This window comes from Lepidothrix coronata, unplaced genomic scaffold (genome assembly GCF_001604755.1).
Source record: "Lepidothrix coronata isolate B3197 unplaced genomic scaffold, Lepidothrix_coronata-1.0 Scaffold99, whole genome shotgun sequence".
Classification (NCBI taxonomy): Eukaryota; Metazoa; Chordata; class Aves; order Passeriformes; family Pipridae; genus Lepidothrix; species Lepidothrix coronata.
Window position 1 is genome coordinate 3,841,849 of NW_016690279.1, and position 20,242 is coordinate 3,862,090.

Sequence of the window (20,242 nt, forward strand, 5' to 3'; positions counted from 1 at the left end):
ATAACTATGTGTTGGTCAGAGCTGATGGGGCTTTGAACAACCTGGCGTAGTGGAAGGTGTCCCTGCCCATTAGGTTGTATCCCTATTTGGGACAGACTACATCTTCACTGAATAGCTGCAGTTGATTCCTAGCCCAGCCAGGGATCAGACTCCCCTCTACAGCCTGACCTCTACCACCCAGCACAGCCAGAACCGGCCACCTTGGTGTCACTGTGTGTCACCTCAGCAGCAGTGGGGAAGGGGCATCCTAGCTCCCCAACTGTGCCCCTCCTCCTGCTGCAAACCCCCTTTTATTCACCCAATAAAGACAGTCCAACCATACAGAAATACTCCTTTTTAATCAGACATGATAAATGGTAAACTGTCAACATGGATCCCCTTTCTTTCCCACGTGGAAACCAGTGGAATCATGTGGACGAGGAAGAGTTGGGAGTTTCCACACTCCGGATACAAAAAACCATGTACAATGTGTTCAAAACGATACATTTCTTTTATTTTTAGAAGATTGTACAAAAACCCGCAACATGTTCAACATTAAAAATCCTTAACCTAAAAAAATAGCACCAGGGAGTTAGAAACCTTTAAAAAGTATTAAAAAGGCATTTCTGAAATCCCCCTCCCTTAACAACATCTTATAAACACATAATAAAAGGCGGCTCTTAACAGGGAAAAACATTTCAAGGAAGACTTGTCTGCTACAATTCTCATCAAGTGAGCTTAATGCCAAGACAATTCTCATTCCTCTTTTATCTTTGTTTACTTTCCCCAAGTCCTTTTTTTTCCCCCCTCATCTATTTGTTTTCCTTTTGATCAGATAGGAAAGGATGTGAGATTTGGAGTATAAGATCAGGGATGCTGTGGAATGGAGGACACTCCACTGAGTGTTTGCCCAGTTTGGAAAAATCAAACCCATCAGAGGGGTGCAGAGCAGAGGACGCCTGTCACCCACAGGCCCCGTGCTGGGCTCTGAACGGGAACTTCAAGGAGCTGGGATGAGGAATTAGTGTTGTGGCTGGGCTCCAGCTGGACACAAGGATCAGAGAGGTTGGCGAGGGGTTCAAAACCAGCCAGTGCAGCAGTGGCAATGCCAAGGCTTCCCAAACACCTTCAGCACACACAGAACCCACCCTGCCATCTTCCCAGCCCAGGGCCTGGTGACAAGACAGTGCTACATGTCCCCAGGAAGTGACATGAAGCAGCTCACTTGGCTTTCTGCAGCATTTTCTTGACAAAGGTGTGGGGCTTGAATATATGTCATGGAGAATGAACCCCTCAAGGAAGACTTTTTAAGAGTAATTTCCAGGTTAAAACAGGAAAAAAAGCCTTTAAACTACCTGGGCTTCCTTTTCTGCCCATTCCCAAGTACAGCCTTGGGGTGACCAAGAGAAAATGATCCTCAGAGCTGGGGTGGAAAGCTGCACACAAGGGTGGAAAATGAGAGGCTGCCATCCTCCACCAGCTGAGACAGGGGTGCCAGGGGGTCCCAGCGTGTCAGAGAGGTAGAAGGAGCTGGAAGAGAGGCTCTCACTTCCCACTGATGCTGTACAACACCTTGCAAGACAGCCTAGCACCAATCAGGGGGGTGAGTTGTCCCATGGTTTGGACCCAATTAATTGTGAGAAGGCACTGAAGGGCTCTGCCAGAGCCAGGTGACAGGTGACCAGCAGAGGTAGGGGAGGACAGAGGACAGGGGAATGTCACAAGCTGTTTCAGTGCATTGAAATGTGCATTGGAATTCAGAGTCTTTAGAGATGCCTGCTGGGGCAGCAGCCCAGTGGCTAAGGAAAACCTGGTGGGAATGGAGGCAGGCACCCACACCTCCCTGGATGCTGGCTATGGCCACAGCACGCCCAGGTCTTCATGGACAGCGGGAGAATCAGTCTGGCAAAGTTGGGGAGCAGAGGAAGGCAATCAAAAGTGAGCACACTGGTGGCTGCAGGAGGTTCCAGTTTGTTCATACATCCACGGGAGCCCCCAGGGCACTGCCAGGCTGGGGCTGGGCACACAAGCACCAGCAGCATCCCACCTCTGCCCAGGGATGCACAGGGAGACAGATGCGCAGAGGAGGAGAGGTGCAGCCCCTGCCTGCACCCCCAAGACCCCCCAGCAGTGGCAGTGCCTGCAGTGGGGGGACACACACAGCCCCCCCACAGCTTTCTCACTTCACTGCCCCTCAGGGTCCACTCCCCCTGCCCACAGCACGAGATGAGCACGGGCAAGAGTGGTGCTGCACTCCTGGACCTTGCACCCCCAAAGGGGTCGGGTGGGATTTTCCCTGTAAGGAACCCCCTGCCCCACAGCCAACACCCTGCTACTGCTGCTCGGGTTCATGATATGGTACGTGACATTTGGGGGGGCTGCGGTTTGAGGATGCCATTGACCACTACGCTGTCCCTCCTGCTGACATACCACATTCATTTGGGAAATGGATGCTCCAAGAACATCTTCCTTTACAGACACTGGAGACCAAATCCTCCCTGCTCCAATTACTGTGTAAGCTTTCAAGCCATTCAGCAGGATTTTAAAATGTAAGGAGAGGTTTTAGATGCTTTAAAAAGGAAGTAGTGAATATCTGTAAACTACAGCCAAACACATAAAACAGTATTTCTTCAGTTCTAGCTAGAAAAGTAATTCTATCACCTCACAGTTCAGTTTCAGCTACATTCAGGTCTAGGAATCTCCACATTCTTATGTAATGCCTTAAAAGCAGCAATAGACATTAAAACAACAAAAGTAAAGTTTATAAAAAAAATAAAAATAAAAACGATTTGGTTTCTGTATAATCCTGTGTTCAGTGTGTAACCTGAGCAGGGTCCCCTACACCTGCTGCTATGGTTTGGGGGTTTTTGGCAGTTGCTTCAAGAGGTTTTGTTTGTTTAGGAAAAGCATTAATTCACTGTAGTTCAGGTTTGCCTGCAGCTCCCTGGCAGCTGCCCCCACACTGACTGCTCAGCAAGTGGTGACTTCCCAGCTCCAGGCTCAACGGGAATAGTTAATGCTGTGGAGGAGACTCCCCATCTCATCAGTGATGCACAGAGCTCCTGCGCTGGGTAATTAAAGCTCCTTGTCCATCATTTCCTACGAATCACTGCCATTAGTCCCTTTAAAGAAGTGACCCTGCCAGGTTCTTTGGTTACAGACGGCTCTCCCTGCAGGGCCAGGCTGCCGTCCCGCAGCACGTGGCCGGGGAGGGACGGGGCCCTGGCAGTCTGGCAGCCGTGCCCGTCCCTCTCCCGCCACAGCAGCGGCGCTGTGCACCTTTACCAGAGAGACGAGGGACGCTCGGCTTGCTATTCACAGGCAAAGTAATCCTTGAGCGGGGAGAAGAGGTGCCGGATGACCGGGACGCTCCACGATTTCTCCAGCAGCTTCTGGTGAGCCCCGCGGCCGATGTTGGAGACGTCCTTGTAGTGGAGGGGGAAGCCGAAGATCCTGAGGAGTAGAGGCAGGAGATGGTGGGTGAGACAGAGCAGAAGCAGGAGCCCCTTTCTCTGGCCAGCCCTGCTCCTGAGCCACCAGAGACACAGAGCATCTGGAATCTCCTATGGGAAGGGCACTCTGCTCCCCAGCGTGGTCAGAGCCCCACATGGCCTGAGCAGTGTCACCATTCTGAATGGGGACAGGCAGTGGCAGCCCACCTTTCCCTGTGCCCTCTGTAGCTTTTTCCTGGCAAGGCTTTTGGAGAAGCCCTGTGCCAGTGGCATCCTGCCTGCCTCTGCTCAGCAGCACCTTTGCAAGCACCACCTCAGGCTACTCCATGGAGATAGGAATGAGTAGCTCTGGGTAGCTCTGAGTCATGGGCTGGGCACTTCCCTTACAATCAGATGAAAGTCCAAGAGCCATTTCACATGACAAAGGCTTGGGAATTATTTTACTTTCAAATGCCTTTAGCTCAGTGTTAACTCCAACAAATACTGGGAATTTAAATAAACAAACAAAAATATTTAACCCCAGTCTGTGTTTACTGGCCAAAGCATCCGCTATGCAAAAACTTCAGGTTCTGTCACTAGGAGTATTTGGTGTGCAGGATTACTCCAATTGGATTTTATCTACTCAAAGTCCTTCTGTTGTTTTTTTGCCACGAATTCAGGGTGTGAATAGGGTTTGGAGGAGTGCAGTGCTGCCATGCTTTGCCTCAGCAGCTGCCTTCTGCAGTATGAGCTTCCCCATGCCACTACACCCAGCTGAGATCCAGTGGCTGCTTGGTTCACCTCCAGCAAACCCCTCCACCATGGCACAGGGCACAGGGCTGCCATACAGCACCCCCACATCAGCCTGGGCCTTACACCAAGGCTGGGGCACATGCACACCCCCCGCCAGACCCATCACACAGCACCCTGTGCAAGCCCCATCATTTTTCCTTCCACATGCCTCAGGTCCAGGGCACAGGATGCTACTACACTTTTCCCACAGTCACTGCTCATTAGTAAGTGCATTAATTATCATGTGCACATCACTGCAGGGAAGCTGCCCCGTGCGGGAGCTGCAGCTCCTCACTCCCAGGAGCTGGGCTTTGAGCCAGGGAGGCAAAAAAACCCACATGAGCAGCACAACCCAACAAAAACTACAGCGAGAGATTCAAGAGGACAGCAAAGGACGGATTGATTACCTGTCCATCCCCGGGAGGTTGCCCCAGAAGTAACGAGCTCGGTGGGCAGCAGATATCTTGATCGCATTAATCATAACTGGGTTACACTGGGGGCAAGAGAGGGGGGAAATAAAAGTTAAAGGAGATGTGGGTTTAGTCCTCTGCTGCAGGAAAAGCCCTTCCCACTGCACTGCAGGGACTTAAAAGTCTCCAGCAAATCCTCCTGAGGATGTAGCCCCCACAAACCCTGTTCCACACCACAGCATGTCTTGGTTGGCCACATGGGCTCCCAGGTCATGGCCATGGCCAGCAGCTAATAACCCTCACAGGGTGCTCAGTGCTGGTTCCCCTGGGCCAGGATCAGAACTGTCAGCCTCTGATGGGGCTTTTACACCAGGATCCCTGCTGACTCACAGCCCGTCCTGGCTACCACAGAGTTAAAAACCCTTCCCAGTCCCTGACCTCCCTCTCCCTGGAAATAACAGGCATTGCTCTGAACAGATGCTTTCTTCAAGGCTGGCAAAACCCCTCCCCCGAAGGACTAGTGCTTGGGTTTGACCTGCTGAAAGCCAGAGGGGAGGATGCAGAGCCAAGACTAAACTTGATTCCTCGGCATGTGCACCAGGCAGGGGGTTTTCCAGCATTGAGGCCACAGGAAACCATAGCCAGACCCTCACAGCTGGCCCACCCTGCACAGCCCAGCAAGTGTCACCTGCTGTGACGCCTTTCCTGCAGGCAGCAGCAATCCCTACCTCCAGAAACCGGGAAATGTCCCTCTTGTCATTGACCCTCATGGCCACCACATTCTCAAACATCCAGAAGAAGGGCCGCTCCTCGCCTTCCTTGGGACGGGCGTAGTTGAGCAGGTGGTAGAACTCGAAGAACAGCCTCCCGCTTCCTTCTGCAGGGAAAAAGCAGAGCAGCAGGTTGGGACCAGCTGAGGCATCGGGAATGGGGTGCCGGGGGGGCCTGGCTGCCCTCTCCACCACAGCAGGCACGGAAACAGCCTGTGCTCTGCAGGTGCCATAAGGAGCCACCACCAACACACCCTGGGGCTGAAACACTTCCCTGGGCTGTAAGGTGGCTCCATGACCCAGAACACCCTGGGGTACCCAGCTCAGCAGAGGTGAAGCAGCCTTACCAAACAGCGCCTTCCTGGTTGGATTGACAAGGGAGAGGTCATCACAGGGGGTTCCACCGATCACCAGGTCAAAAGGACCCCACTCCTCAATCTACAGGGAACAGACACACCAGCCCATTCATTAGGAAATGCCATGGAAGTGCATCTCTCCTCCCCGGTTGCGTAGGGGACAAGCCCATCCCAGGGCTGGTGGGGTAAGACCCACACACCCACGGGGCCACATCCCCCGGCTCCCCACAGAAGCGGAGCTCACATTTCTCTTGGTTATGTTCCTGACATCGTGCACGTAGGTGATATTGCCCTCGGGCCGCCGCACGGTGCCCGCCGCAATGGGGTCGTCGCCGATCTCCGAGGCGATGTACTTCTCCACTTGGATGCCCAAGTCCTTCAGCACCATGTACCCTGCCAATGGACAGAGGTCTGAGGTCGCACTGCTCTCTTTGGCCTCCCGGTCTCCTTCGTCAGCAGAGCTCGATGTGGCTGCTCCTGGATGTCCTAGGTGGGGGCAGTCACACAAGACTTCAGGATGAGCAAACTTTTTTTTGACCCATTCCTCCAGGCACCGTTTGCTCCCAGAAAGCAGAATGCCAGAGCTGAGTGAACTGACCCAAACCAGTTGCCCTCAAGCATTTCACCAGAGGGCAGGTTGCTGTTCTTCCCACAGCTCTGGCTTCTCAGGGGAACCAGCCACCTGAACCTCTGTGAGCAAAACTCCCATGCCTCCCTCCCTCCTTCCATCCATCCTTCCCTTTCTCCTGCTCTCGCCCCCTGCTGATGGGGATCCCTGCTGTCTTCACCCCCTTCTCCCCAACAAGCTTTCAGAGACAGGTCTGAGTCCATGGAATGATTCATCTCTGCTGCCCAGTGCTGAAAAGCCACCAGGCAGTGCTTCCCCACAGCCTCACCTGTTGCTATCCCATCGAACAACGAGAGCACTCGGATTGGTCTCCTCTTTGCTGGCGGGACTGTTGGGTAGATTTTGGGTGCAGCCTGCAATGGAAACAGCCATGAAGCCCCAGCCCTGGCAGTGCTTCATCACCTTATGAGGCCAAACTTCAGCTCTGCAGGCATCAGCTCTGCAGGCATCACCTCTGATTTCAGGAGAGCATCTGCAGGGCCAAGAGCCCAGCACCCTTGGAGAGGGTGAAGGAACAAGACCAAGGCAGAGGGAAGAGGAATTCCAAGCCACTTGCCCTGGCCTTCATGACCCTCTTCCCCACACCCCAGCGTGCCAGGCTCCCTGCCCACAGCCCTTACATATTCCTGTCCCTTGTCACTGGTGAAGAAGTCCAGCAGACGGGTGTTCCAGTCCTCCCGGCGCTGCAGCAGCCCGTAGTTCTGCTGGGGTGAGCACATGTAGCAGTTCCAGGGCTCCTGCATTTTTGCTCTGGTCGATGTCCCTCGCCCCACCAGCACGTCCAGACACTCCACACAGAAGCACCTGCCCAAACCACAACACCTCGTGCTTGTCACCTCAGGAACCCCTCTGGGTCACCTCAGCCTCTCCTGGAATCTCCCCTACCATGCACCAGAGCCCCTGCCCTGTTCTACAGGATATTTTTCCAGGCAGTACCTTGGTTTTTAGGGCTGCTAACACAAGCCAGTGACCCAAGGCATGGGTAAATCTCCTGCCAACCTCCCCAGGGCTTATTCAGGTGCTGCCTGGCTCAGTAGGGAGAAGTGGGCTGTGCTGGGACATGCTGCATGGCAGCCAGCTGGGGAGCAGCCCAGCCCCTGTGTCCAGGCTCATGCAGGACCCTGCTCCCCACAGCTGGAATGATGTCAGGGCCACAGCCCCAGGAGCAAAGACACGGGGCCCACCTGCAGCAGCTGGAATTGCTGCAGAGCAGCAGCTCCTTGCCCGCACAGCAGACAGCACAGTAGGACTGGTAACCATCTTCATCATACATGTAGAAGAACTCCAGGAATCTATCCTAGTGAAAGGACAGCCAGGAGGAGAGAAGGACAGAGAATCAGGAGCTGTGCTCAGAGGGTAAAGAGAGAATGCAGCTTTGGTCCATCCCTGGTACCCGCCCAGAGCTCGGAGATGCACATCCTTGGTGTTTCAGGTGGCAAGAACATGCCAAGGGACAGCCCCGTGGAGGACACAGCATGGCCAGGACCTGGCACAGCCACCCCCTGTCCCAGCAACACTGGATGGATCCCGGCCCCATCCTCCAGCCCCAGCACTGCAGCACTTACCCTGCACGTTTGGCAGAGGCCTCCTTTGAACAGTGGGTGGAAGGTGGCCGGGTTCCTCCTCCCGCAGGACAAACAGCTGTCTGTGGGACAGAGAGAGCTGTGTTCACCCGAGGCAGGGAGACGTCAGGGCAGGGCGTCCCCAAACCCCCACCCCACTTCAGGCTGCAGAGGCTGGAGCCTCCCGTTGGAACAGTGTCTGGAACAGCCTGCCCTTGGAACAGCATCCAAATGGGGTCTGCCCTTGGAACCACATCCAGATGTGGCTGTGGCTCCCCATGGAGGATCTCCACAGCACCCTGTTCCCCTCAGCACAGGGGAACCTCAGCACCCTGCACTCACAGCGCTTTCCCCCCTCCCAGATGGTGCTGTTGAAAAGGAACCCATGACCCTTGCTGAGTCACTTCCAGCCAGGATCCCCTATCACCCCACACCTCTTCCCAAGGGAGACAGGACCAGTGATTACCTTCCAGCTTCCCGCTGTTGTTCGTAACTCCGGAAACCATTTGTTCTTTATAAAATTTAAAAAAAAAAAAAAATTATCATTCCTTACATTAGAAACTCTAAATTAATTCTGCTTACAGCTGCTTTTTTTCTTGCATTTAGAACTGCTCCAGCTTTGCTGAGCTTTAAACAGAGAAGGTTGGCCATGGGCATGTCAGAAATTTTGGGGCAAACCCCACATCCTTTCACTGAAGGAGATATTAGAGCTCAGCACAGCAGCTCATGGACCATGTCCAAGCTGAGCCAATCTTGCAGCTGGGTTTGCTGGTGTCTAATAAGGCACAACTGAGCACCATGGGATCACAAAAGCTTCTGCCCTCAGGAATCAAGCTTATGGCCACCAGGGAAGAGCCAACCCCTTTACCAGAATGGTTTTCCAGTGCTCTCAGGGTGCACAGCCCAGGCCAAGCCGCTCCCCAGCTCTCTCTGTTGGTTACCTCGGGTCTGGTCCTCTTCCACACGCTGCTCCTTGCCATTGTTGCAGGGGTAGCTCTTCAGCCTCTTGGTGGGGGGATACTGTTCAAGGGACAGCACCTCCTCCGTCCCATTCCTCAGCACCCCATTTTCTGCAAGAGAAAGGCAGCTCCCTGGGCACGAGCCTCCAGCCCCAGGACCACCTCAGGGCAATGGGAGACATCTCCTGCCAAGCCCTGCCAGGTCCCACCCCAGTCACAAGCAGAACCCTTCCTGGCCACCCGGGCTCCCCACTCATGGCACAAGGTTCAGCCAAGTCAGGTTTCCAGGAGCAAGGGCATGGAGAGTGCTTTGCTCTGGCTTTTTGCAAAGTCACTGTCAGGGACCCAGTGAGGAGCTCCAGGACCACTTTGGGACCGGAATGGCCCGGCCATGGCACAGGGTGAGCAGGCTCAGCTGGGGCCAGATACTGGTGGCTGCTGACCACACCAGCCCCATGCCAGCCCCCACCCAGCTGATGGCACTGCCTCACCTGAGGTTTTGGGTGGCTGCAGTCCCTTGAGCCCCAGGGGTTTGAAGCCAGTGATTGCCCAGTCAATCATCGGCTTCAGCTGCTCCTCCAGCGAGTCCCTGGGGCCAGTTGTAAACGTCTTCCCCGACCGGCTCCGGGCAACCTGCCGAGAATGGACAGCATGGGATAGGGTGACAGGGTGGTCTCTGTCTGGGAAGCAGCCACACCCCTGCCAGGGCCACAGCCCCAGGCCCCCTCCCCATCCAACACACATGGATGTGGGGCTTGGCAGCCCTGGGACGGCAGCAGCTGATGGATTCCCGCTCTGGGTGTGCCCTCGGCTGTGCTCTGGTGCCTCCATCCCTGCAATGAGCCCATCCATCCTTCACCAGCCTCAATGGAGCCAGGAGCAGGGACAGCCCAGCTCTAGCTCTTGCCCAGATTCTTGCTCCCTGGCAAGCGACAGGAAGGCAGAAGAGGTGCCTGTGGATCTGCAGCCCTTTATCCCGGTGTGTGACACACCCCCTGGATGTGGATTGGACACACAGGGTGCTCAGCAGCAGCCCTGCCTCCAAAGGGCACCTGGCAATAGCCCAGGACACCTCCGGCCAGCCTGGCACTGCCCTGCTGCTGTGATGCTGCTGTGTCCGAGACAGCGCAGGGAGCCTGACCTGGGGATCTGGAGCAGCAAGGGCCTTGGGATCTGGATCAGCGAGACCCTGGAGCAGCAGCAGTTAACCCTGAACCCCGATGATAAGCAGAGCTCAGCCCCACAGCTGCACTTGCAAATCATCCTAGCAGAGAAAGGACTATTTTCCTGAGTGCCATCCCGCTGCCTCCAAGTCCAGCTGGTTTAGCTGGCACCTCACCCACCCACCCACCCCTGGTGGTTACCTCCAGGGCATGGTATATGGCGCGCCGGTAGGACACCAGCTTATTGAACGTGGAAGAATTGAAATGCTGCCTAAAGGCCATCAGTCCCACCAGCTTGTCCGCAGAAACCTGTGAGAGAGTGACAAGAGCTCACCAGCGGGACAGGACAGGAATGTCCAGCCCGGCCATTTCCCCTCCAGCACTGCATTCCCAGCCCCGACCCTGCGGCACCACAGCCAGGGGAGGAAGCCTAACGGCAGCATAACCATAACAAGGATGGGAGGGTTGCACCCTCTGCCGGCACTGTGACACCAGCACGGCACTTCCCTCCCTCCCGCCTGCAGCATGGGAGGGGTTGGATATCCTGGTTGCATATTAGAAAAAGGTTTTTCACTCAGAGGGTGGTCAGGCACTGGAACCGGGTCCCCAGGGAAGTGGTCACGGCATCAGCCTGCCAGAGCTCGAGAAGCAGTGTTGGACAACACTCTTGGGCACACAATGGGATTTCGGGGTTGTCCTGAGCAGGGTCAGGAGTTGCACTCAATGATCCCCATGGGTCCCTTCCAACTTAAGATATTCTCAATCTGTGGGGGGGGTGATGGGTCTCTGATGGGACATTCCTAACCAGGCAGGGCTCCTGGGCACGCCTGGAGCCCAAGGCCTGGAAAAACCCTGCGTAGGGGCCAGGTATATGTTCCCACTGCTGGATAATGTCACCAACCTACAGTGTCCAATTATTAGTTACAGACACCAGAGCCATGAGAGCCTGCCAAGGCCTGGCTAGTGAACACCAGGGTGCCTGCCCAGGGAGGCTGCAGGGTGCACACACACCCCACAGGCAGCCCCAGGAGTGGGGCAGAAATGTTCAGGGGAGGGGGTTTGGGGCTGGGCACAGCAGGCAGGGGCAGACAGCAGGCTTACCTCAGAGAACTTTCCATCTCCAAACCACTGCACCCACCGCATGCCTGACACAGCCTGGCGCTTGGCCGTGGCTTTGTGGGAGACAACAATCGCAGGCCACCAGGAGAAACCTTTGATCTTCCCCCAGACGAGCTCCCCAATTCCAAATTCCTTCCCATCCTGAAAGCAAGAGATGACAACACAGGTCTGCCAAAAAGCACAAACGCCCTATTTTATCTGGGCAGCTCTGCGTGAGAGCCCTGGAGCAGAGGGGATGGACCCAGAGCGCCTTGAAGAGCTGCTCTGCCACGTGTGTCACACACTTGGATGTCTGTGCAAGACAGGCTGCACCTCCTCCTTCAAGCACATGGTCCAGCACCTCCTGGCAGCACTGGCTCCCAGCCCTGCACCATGCCAGAGCTCAGTGGGGAGGTCTGTGTGTGCCAGCCCCACGCTGAGCCCATGCCTGGCACACGGCATGGTGCGTGCTCTGTCCTGCACAGCCCTCCTGGCACCAGGCCCCGTTCGTGTCCACTCCTGCCTGCCCTCCCAGGGTCTCTGCAAACACTGGGAAGCCTTGCCCTGAGATTGCTCCCTGGGTGCCCCGAGGTTCCTCCTTGGCACAGGGCAGCCCGTTCACAGGGCTCACAGCTCAGCCCATCTGGCTGCAGCCCAGGGAGAGGGTTCCCACCCACCCATCCCTCTTGTTCCCACTGGGGAGAGCAGGAAACAGGGCAGAGTGAAATCAAGGAGATGAAAAAGAACCAAGAATTTTGATGTGACCCATTGAGGGCCATGCTGGGTGCTTTACATGGGGAGGGCACCGCACAGAGCAGAGTCACCTCTGCCTGCAGAGCCCTCCTTTCCAGCTTTGTTCTGCAATTAGGCTCCTAATTATGCAGCAAGATGCAATTGCCCAATTCCTGCAAGTCTGGGGCCTTGCCCCATGGCCTGCAGGCGCTGAATCCCGCTCTGCAGCCCCAGCAGCTTCAGTTCTCTCCAGCATCCCCGACAGAAATGTTTTCTGCACATGCAACTGCCTGTCTCAGCGGGGCACAGCACGGCAGGGCACATGCCACGCATGCGTGTCTCGGGAGGCCCGTGTGTGGCACTGGAGGCAGCTTGCCAGGACTGATCCCTAAAGTGTCCCTCGGCAGTAAGCTACCCCCACAGCCTGAGACCATCACACCCCAGGCACACAGGGAAGGGCAGGCAGGGAAGGGGAGACAGGAGAAGCAGCAGTGAGGTTTCCAGAGGTTCCCCACGCCTGCACAGGCTTAGGACAAGCCAGGGAGGTTCATCCTCGCCCCACACCACCGTGGATGCAAGAGCAGAGTTCAGCCCCTCCGTACCTGGTATTCCAGTGCCATCCCCACGTCTCTGCTCTCTGACTCCTCAGCCCCCAGCTCGGCAGAGCCATTCTGCCCCTCCTGGGAGCTGCTGCCAGAGAGTGTGCTGCTGCTCTGGGATGAGTCCCGGGAGTCATCCTCTGTCAGGTCGATGGTCAGCGGTGTGGACACGGCTGAGCGACGCCTGGAGCCCTGCATGGCAAAGGGAGAGAAGGTCAGTGCCGCAAGGAGAGGGGCAGTGGGGAACAGAGACCTGCTCCACATCATCCCCCAACCTCACAGTCGGGATTGGAGAAGGGGAGCCAGTGATTGAGGGCACTGCTGCTGCCATGAGCAGAGAGGAGAGCCCTTAACAGGAGATTCTGCAGGAGAACTGCTCAGCTTTTACTTGTCAGACCCAAAGCAAATGGCACACCACTGCTCTCTCCCCTTTTCCTGTCCCAAATCCACTCCAGGGTGTTCAACACATCCAAATCATAGAAAGGGCAAGAAACAGCAAACTCACTCCAATCTACACAGGGAAAACTGAGGCCCTGAGAGTCTGCACCATGTCCAAAGCTGCTTGCCCAGGGTGCAACAGGAGTGCAGGTCTCTGGAGCCCCAGGAAAACCCCAGGGAAGCCATGATCCCACATAGACCTGCAGACCCTCACCCGCACAGGAGTTCGCAGGTCCCTGAGAGCCTCCACACTGCTTCGATCCTTGATCCTCGTCACGTGCCGGGCCTGCCCTGCCTGGAAGATGAGGTGGACTGTGGGCTTCTGCCTGAGGCTGCTCTCCCACCCAGCACTGCCCCGGGGCTGCACCTGCCACCAGAACAGAGAGGTGCCATGGCAAGGGTGCCCTCCCCATGCAGGACACGGACAGCCTGTGCTTCACGGGGCCGAGCACCAGCGGCACCAGAGCCCTGGGGAGGGCAAGAGGAGAGTAGACGGCTGCTGGAGGCACCTTGTGCTGAGCCCCTCTGGGCAACCATGCCTTCCACAGAGTCTCTGCAGGGTTCAGGAGCACCCATTGCTGCAGCCCTGCGTCCGGCATGACCAACAGCAGCAGGAGCCATAGCCAGGAGCACTGGATGCCAGGAGAGCCACAGGCCCCAGCAGAGCACCCCTTGGAGGCACGGACCCACTCACATACCCATGGATGCTTTCACACACCCGTGAGTGCTTCCTCTCACAGCTGGCCCTGCAGCAGAACCCTGCAGCACCCTGCAGCAGCCCTTCCCCAGCAGTCACAGACACAGTCCAGCCCAGGCATGTTTCCTGCATCCGGCATAACAAGGCTCAAAATTAAACGAGATTTTGCAGCAAAGAGCCCCTGAACCAAACATAGTGGGAAAGCTGAATTTTCACCCACTGGATTTATGGCTCTTTCTTTTGGAAGCTGCCTCATCTCAGGCAGATCTCCAACCTTGGGGTTTGTTTCTAACTCAAAACAATAAAGCAAGAAGGCAAAAATGCTTCCAGATCCTGGAGGTTTGTCAACCTAGTCAACAAAAGAGGGTGGGTGAAACTGGGGTGCAGCCCCAAGGCAGCTAAAAGCAGCCCAGCCCAAGAGAGGGAGACACGAGATTGTTCAGTCCATCAATACAGACAAGACTTTTCAAAGAAAACATCAGCATAATAATTATGACAATTATTAGGCTGCTGCAACACATAGTGGGCATCACTGCATCTCACACCACCCCCTCCTGCTGCTGTGGTCTCATGTAAATCAGGAATTTAAAAATTACAATATTACACTGGTAAATGAGTGTTGCATCCACCACTGGACTGTTCCCCCAGCACAAGAACAGCCCAGAGGGAAAGAGATGAGGATTCTGGCACTGGATGCCCCCACAGACAGCCCCTGAAGAGCAGCCTAGGTGATATCTTACCTTCTGCACCCCCGCCAGGCCAAGTGGCCAGGCCAGGTCCTCCTTGGAGAGGTCTCCATTGCTGTCCTTCTTGTTCTGCAGAGGCAACAGCGTGAGGTCCATGGGATCTGTGCAGGGACAAGGCAGAGCAGCTTTAGGCTCTGCAAGCCCTCCTAGCTGTGTCCCCACATGCCTCTGCATGTCCCACTGCTCTCAAGAGCATGTCATGATTTGGAGAGACAGAAATCTCATCTTGGAGAATTGTGGCCAGGAGCAGAGACAAAGTGGTGTTCCCAGGGCTCCCCATCGCGGCACCACACCCCCGGATCACCCACCTGTCCCCAAAACTGGGAGGGACCAGTAGCAAGTGTGGTGACATTCTGATCTACTTAGTTCCTGAGAGCTCAGGGGCACAAGCCAGCTATTCAGGGCTTGTCACCAGGTCATTTAAAACAGGACCTTGTTTACCCAAGAGGTGGGATTTGGAAAGCCCAGACTGGAGCATCTCAGGAGCAGTGGCACCCCTCAGGCTGGTGGGGCTCCCCCTCTTCCCTTGCTCCAGGGGATTCAACTATCAAGGGGCAGAGCCAGCCTCCCACTGTGGCACCCCTTTCCACAACCAGGTCATGGCCTGGATGTGCTACAAGATTGCAGAAACCCAGTGGAGTCACATCACGGAGGGACCCTGGCCATGGCTGCAGCACTGCAGCCCCCACCCCGCCAGTGCCTCATACAGTGGCTGGGAGATCCCAAACCCCATTTATCCTTGCACATCCCAGGCAGGATGCATTCTGGGCACACCGTGGTGACCCTCACCTGGAGTACTGGGCTTCCCATTCGCCTCCAGTACAACGCTGGGCGTAGCAGGATTGGTGCAGTCCCCGTTGAGGAGGATCAGCTTTGGCCTGCAGTCTGCCTCATCCTGCCCATGGCTCTTGTCCTGTTTCGTGGTCGCCTGTGGAAGCCAGAGTGGAAAGGAAATTCAGCCATGAAGGAAGACTCAAGGAGGGCAAAGCAGACAGTGTGAGCTCCTTGAGCCAGCCACAACTTCACGCCCTTAGCAGTGGGGTCTGACTAGAGACACATCTGGAGGGGTCCTGGGAGCTAAACAGCACTTGGACAAAACCTCCCCACAAATGTGGTGGCCCTAAAGATCCACCAGCTTCAGCTAACAGAGGCTCCAGACACAACCCACTCATCTTTAGGGAACACAGGGCTTTTCCCCACCATCCGTATGCTGTGGAATACTCCTGGGCTTGGTGCTGCCCAGCCCCACCTCGCTCTGCTGGACCCAGTCTGGAGGGGAGCTGCACTTCCCTGCCACCCTGCAGAAACCAGGGGACAGCCCACCCCAGGGGACAGCCCACCCCCGGGGACAGCCCACCCCCGGGGACAGCCCACCCCCGGGGCACCATTACAGCTGCCCAGGCGTGGGTGGGCTGTGCCTGCAGCAGCAGGACAGGCAGGCAGCCCGCCCGCCATGAGGGGCAAAGTCCTGGAGCCTGCAGCCAGTTAAACTCCCCCAAAGGGAGAAAACTCCTCCTGCCCCCCACTCCTGGCCTCAGCTTCCCTGCCCCAGGGCAAGAGGGCAGGGCAGGGGGCTGTGCAGCGGCACCCCCTGCCCTGGTGTCCCCCTGCAGAGCTGGGGCTCCCCTTGCCTGAGCTCAGAAGCCTCCGCCTTCCCTTGGGTGCCCTCCCCGGATCCTGTTTTTCGAGGTGGAAGCTCTGGCTCTCCTGGAGGCACCCGGACGCCGTGAACAACGCTGCCTCATTGCTGGGCTATGGGTCTGTGCTGCAACTTGCCCCTTCGGCAGCACAGTCATTTCAGGAGCATGTAACGCAAGAGCTGAGGAGCACATAGGGCTTTGCCCACCTACAGCCCTGTAAGGAAGCCAAAGCAACACCCCCCCAGCCTCAGAGAGACCCCAGCTCCAGCCCACTGCCCCTTTTGTGTCACTCTCACTCCACATTGCCTCCAACCGCTGCCCTAACAATTGAGATTACTGCTTTGAAATCATCTGTCAGCACCTCTGGCTAACAAAGACCAGTTGGGGTTTGATGTTTTGGATGCCGAGGGCAGAGTTAGAAAACCTGCTAACACCCAAACATGAAGGAAAACATGTGTCCAGTGCCCACCTCCCCAGGCAGAGATCCCCATGCACATCCTGCCTCCCCCCTCAACCAAGGGAGAAGGAGAGAAATTGCACCAGACGGAGTTTGAAGCTGCATAACCCCCTAACAGCTGCGTGGGGGATTTCTGTGTGCAGAAATCCCACTGCTGCAGCACATCTGCTCCCAGATCCAGCAAACAATTCCTGGGAGCTGCCCAGACTCGCTGCCTGCCCCCAGTCCAGGTGGACGGTCCCACATGGCCCCGGATGCAGCAATCCACCCCAGCACAGCACAGCCGGGTCAGCTCCTCCTGGTCTGTTCCCCTTCCCCAGCCCACAGATGCTGCAGAGCAGCAGCAGCCACAGCCAGTGATGATGCTGCCACCAAAACCAGCAAATCTCACCAAACAGTAGTGAATCACCCTTGGGAATCCCTACAGGGAGGTGTGAGAGGATATGCTGTTCCCACTGTTCTCCCACTGTTCTCCCAGTGAGGGTGACCCCGAGGGGACAGGCAGATGAGGCAGCATGAGACAGGTAAGATTCAGGGAGAACAGGAGCAGGCAAGGCCACCCCCCAGCCCTATTAAACATCTGCAGCTACAAAACCCCAGAGGAACCCTGCATTCAGTCCCCTCTCAGGAGCCCAGGAAGTTCAAACCTGCACCTCAAAATGTCTTTTCCTCTCTCAGCTCTGGGGCTGCCTGATGCCCAGCATGGCCAGGGCTCGCCAGGCCACCAGGCGAGGGTGTCCTGCCAGCCCCGTGCCAGGGAGGCAGCAGGGAAGGGTGAGGCAGTGGCCAGGTTTCCCCTGGAATGTGACACAACCAGGACTGAGCACCCCCACACACACACAAAGCTCAGCTTTGTCACGTGCTCAGGGAGCTCCCACACTGTCTTTGTTCCAGTTATAAAGTGGGGGAAAAGGAGTTATCCCTTTCGAAGGAACTGCCCCCTGGCAGAGCGGAGACCCACAGGCCACAGCTCTGCAGGTCCGTGGCACTGGGCTGGAGGCCCTGCCGTGAGCAGAAGCAGGCCAGCTCACTGTTTGCTGCGTGTTCTCTCCAGTTGCACCGCCCAAGATCACTGGAGGACATCCCCATCACCATCCTCTGACGGGAAAGGGAACAGCACACCACAGCCCAAGCTGCTCGTTAAAAGTCTCGCTTTCCCAAAATCCCACACTTATGCAGCAGGACTGTAACTCCCATCCTTTCTCCTCCTACCGCTGCCGTTTGTACCAAGCACTGAAGCCTCACGCCCAAGCCCGTCCTGCCACTCACAGCCCACACCAGGTCCCCCCATGGGAGCCACGTCCTTCTGAGCTCACCCACTCCTGCTTGGAAGGAAGGCTCGGCTCTTTGTCCTCACCTCCCCTTGCAGAAACACACCAACATGTGCACGCAGGGCATTACGAAAATAATAAGAAACAGAGCACTGCCCTCACATGTGCTGTCTCACGGGAGGAGGAGACCAGCCCTGCAGTGTTTGCTTTGCCCGGCGCCCTGCAAACACACCGGGTGCTCCACAGCCATGCGCTCCAGATGGGAACCCACGAGGAGGAAAACAACACAGAATTCCAGAGTTGCCGAAAGCTCCCCAAGAGCCTGGCGCCAGCGGCAGCCCCGGCACTGCCTGGTGACCAGGACGTGCCCTGCAGCCAAATCCCACCGAGGAGACAATGAACCCGCTGACTTTGGAGCCCGCCCTCATTTTGCAATACCAGTTTCTTTAAGATTTGCCAAACTGGTTAAAGACCATGCCACAGTATTAACTGCTTAGAGAGAATTCTGGTCCCTGTCTGGCCATGCTTGCCAGCCACCCTGGAGCAGGCAGAGCAGTCAGAGTGGGCATGACAGCTGGACTCACCTGGCAGAGAGGGCAGGGTGGGCAGGGAAGGCAGAGCTCACCTGGCCGGACTGTGCTCTGGACTGGACCCCTGCCCCTGCTCCCGGGGCTGCTCCCCCAGCCTGGCCCAGGCTGGTTTCAGTTTTCCTTGCTGGGAAAACAGGCTGCCCTGTTATCAGGTGCGTGTCCCCAGGAGGTGGGGAGGTTGCGGACTTTGCCTCCAGACAGGGGCATGCATATCAAAAGGCTGGAGGGAAGCTTTGCCGATGGCTGGGATGGAGCCATCGCCCAAGCCCTGTTTGAATAACAAAAAGAAATAAAGGACCCTAATGGCCGGGCTGGCTCTGGGCTGTGGTGCACACTAATGGCCTTTAAGTCTCCCCAAACCGAACATTTCCCTCTAATCCTGGAAAGAAAGGAGTTGCTGGGTTGGCAGTTCCGTAAAAAAGGCGCCCATTTCGCAGATGTGCTTGCTGGGAAGGGCAAGGGGCGAAGGGCAGGCTCCCCCTGCCCGCTTCCTGTGCCTGGCCCCTTCGCTCTCCCGCTCCGGCACTTCCCTCCATTTCCCCCGGTTTCCTCCTGCCCCGTTCCGCTCCCCCCGCAGCCCTCGGCGCCCATCCCGGCTCTCCCCGCTGCCTTTCACCAAAGACGGGCTAAAGAAAAGAAACAAAACACAAACCAGCCCCTCCTCTCCCAGTGCAGACCAGGCTGGAGACGTCTCCGGGGCAGCCACCATCCCCGCCAGCCGCTGCTCCAGCCGCTCCCGGCTCTTTACCATGCTCATCCCGGTGGGATCCCGCCGGGCCGGGCCCCTCCCGAGCCCCCCGGCGTGGGGCAGGGGCTGCCTTCGGGCAGGGCTGGGGGTTGCAGGCAGGGACTTGAGGGCAGGGCTGGCAGCTTTTGGGGGCTGTGGGGGCTCCGGTGCTCAGGTGGGTCCCTCTCAGCAGTGGCAGGTCCTCTGTCCAGAGCAGTCACTGCTTCATCTTCCCCCTGCACAAGAGGACGTAAAGCCATGACAATGACACCTCGGTGTCCCCATCGCCCCTCTGCCCGGCCCCGCACAGCCCCAGAGCCGGGACTGGGATACCCGGGCTCACTCCCCCACAGTTCATTAAAAATTCTCTGGAAATTAGAAACTTAGGCAGGAAAGGCGAGTCCTGCTCAGGGCAGCACGTTCCAGCCGCCCCGCTGTTTTCCCTGTCCCATTCCGAAGGAGGTCGGTGTAGGACCACTGCTCGCCCCACTTGCCATGGGGTCCCCCCGCCACTCCCCTCTCCCGGCTTCTCGGTACTTGTGCCCCACGTTTGGGCCACTCCGAAGTTCATTCCTCCTTCTTCGATGCTCTACTGCCCCCCGGATTCCCCCCCGGGCTCTACAGCAGGCGGATGCCAGCAGAGCCCTCCGATCGGTACCTGCCCCGGCCGTCCCGGTCCCTCCGACCCGGCCCCGGGGAGGCTTCGCGCCTGAGGCTCCGCCGGGAGCTGCTTTTCCTGCCAACAGAGAAGAAAGATGCGCTGTCAGATCCCCGACCGAGAATCGAAAACAAAGGTGTTCGGCCCGACCAGCAGCGCCACCGCGTCCCGGTACCCCCGGTAGCTCCCCAGAGCCCCCGGCCTGGAGGCGGCGCTGCCCGGGGCCGCTGAGCCGAGAAGGGGGACCCCGGCCCCCCCCGAACCACCCCCCACCCCGCAGCCATCACTCGCCGTGTCAGCGAGGGGACCCTCCCGCCCCAGCCTCTGGCTCAGCCCCAGCCCGGCCCCGCGGGTCGTGGGGGGTCCCGCACCGGCCCCGCTGTGACAGTCCCGGGACGCGCCCCCGGGGCTCGCGGCGCCGCTGCGGGAAACTCCGAAAGTTGCGACGGGACCGGAGGGGTGGGCGGGACCAGGGGGACCATGCCCGGGGCTGTAGAAGCACCGATCCCCTCAACTCGCCCCGGAGCCGAGCGCCGGCA

The 20,242-nt window shown here is 57.3% G+C and overlaps 1 protein-coding gene across 3 annotated transcripts; it reads right to left on the reverse strand.

Annotated features, from left to right (window-relative positions):
* Nucleotides 1–447: 447 nt before the first annotated feature.
* On the reverse strand, nt 448–19,075 carry DNMT3B (DNA methyltransferase 3 beta). Of its 3 annotated transcripts, XM_017822730.1 has the most exons (19): nt 18,971–19,075; nt 15,150–15,288; nt 14,355–14,461; nt 13,132–13,212; nt 12,483–12,671; nt 11,152–11,310; nt 10,252–10,359; nt 9,379–9,520; nt 8,870–8,998; nt 8,395–8,439; nt 7,932–8,011; nt 7,551–7,663; nt 6,987–7,170; nt 6,635–6,719; nt 5,983–6,224; nt 5,730–5,820; nt 5,341–5,489; nt 4,610–4,695; nt 448–3,432 (listed from the first exon to the last, which is right to left on the reverse strand). In XM_017822730.1, the coding sequence occupies exons 1-19, from the start codon at nt 19,073–19,075 to the stop codon at nt 3,291–3,293; spliced, it is 2,376 nt and encodes a 791-aa protein (XP_017678219.1). In that variant the 3' UTR covers nt 448–3,290. The 3 variants fall into 3 exon arrangements, with proteins under 3 accessions (XP_017678219.1, XP_017678217.1, XP_017678218.1); XM_017822728.1 differs by having other exon boundaries at nt 5,341–5,820; XM_017822729.1 differs by lacking the exon at nt 18,971–19,075 and adding an exon at nt 15,561–15,656 and having other exon boundaries at nt 5,341–5,820.
* Nucleotides 19,076–20,242: the final 1,167 nt, after the last annotated feature.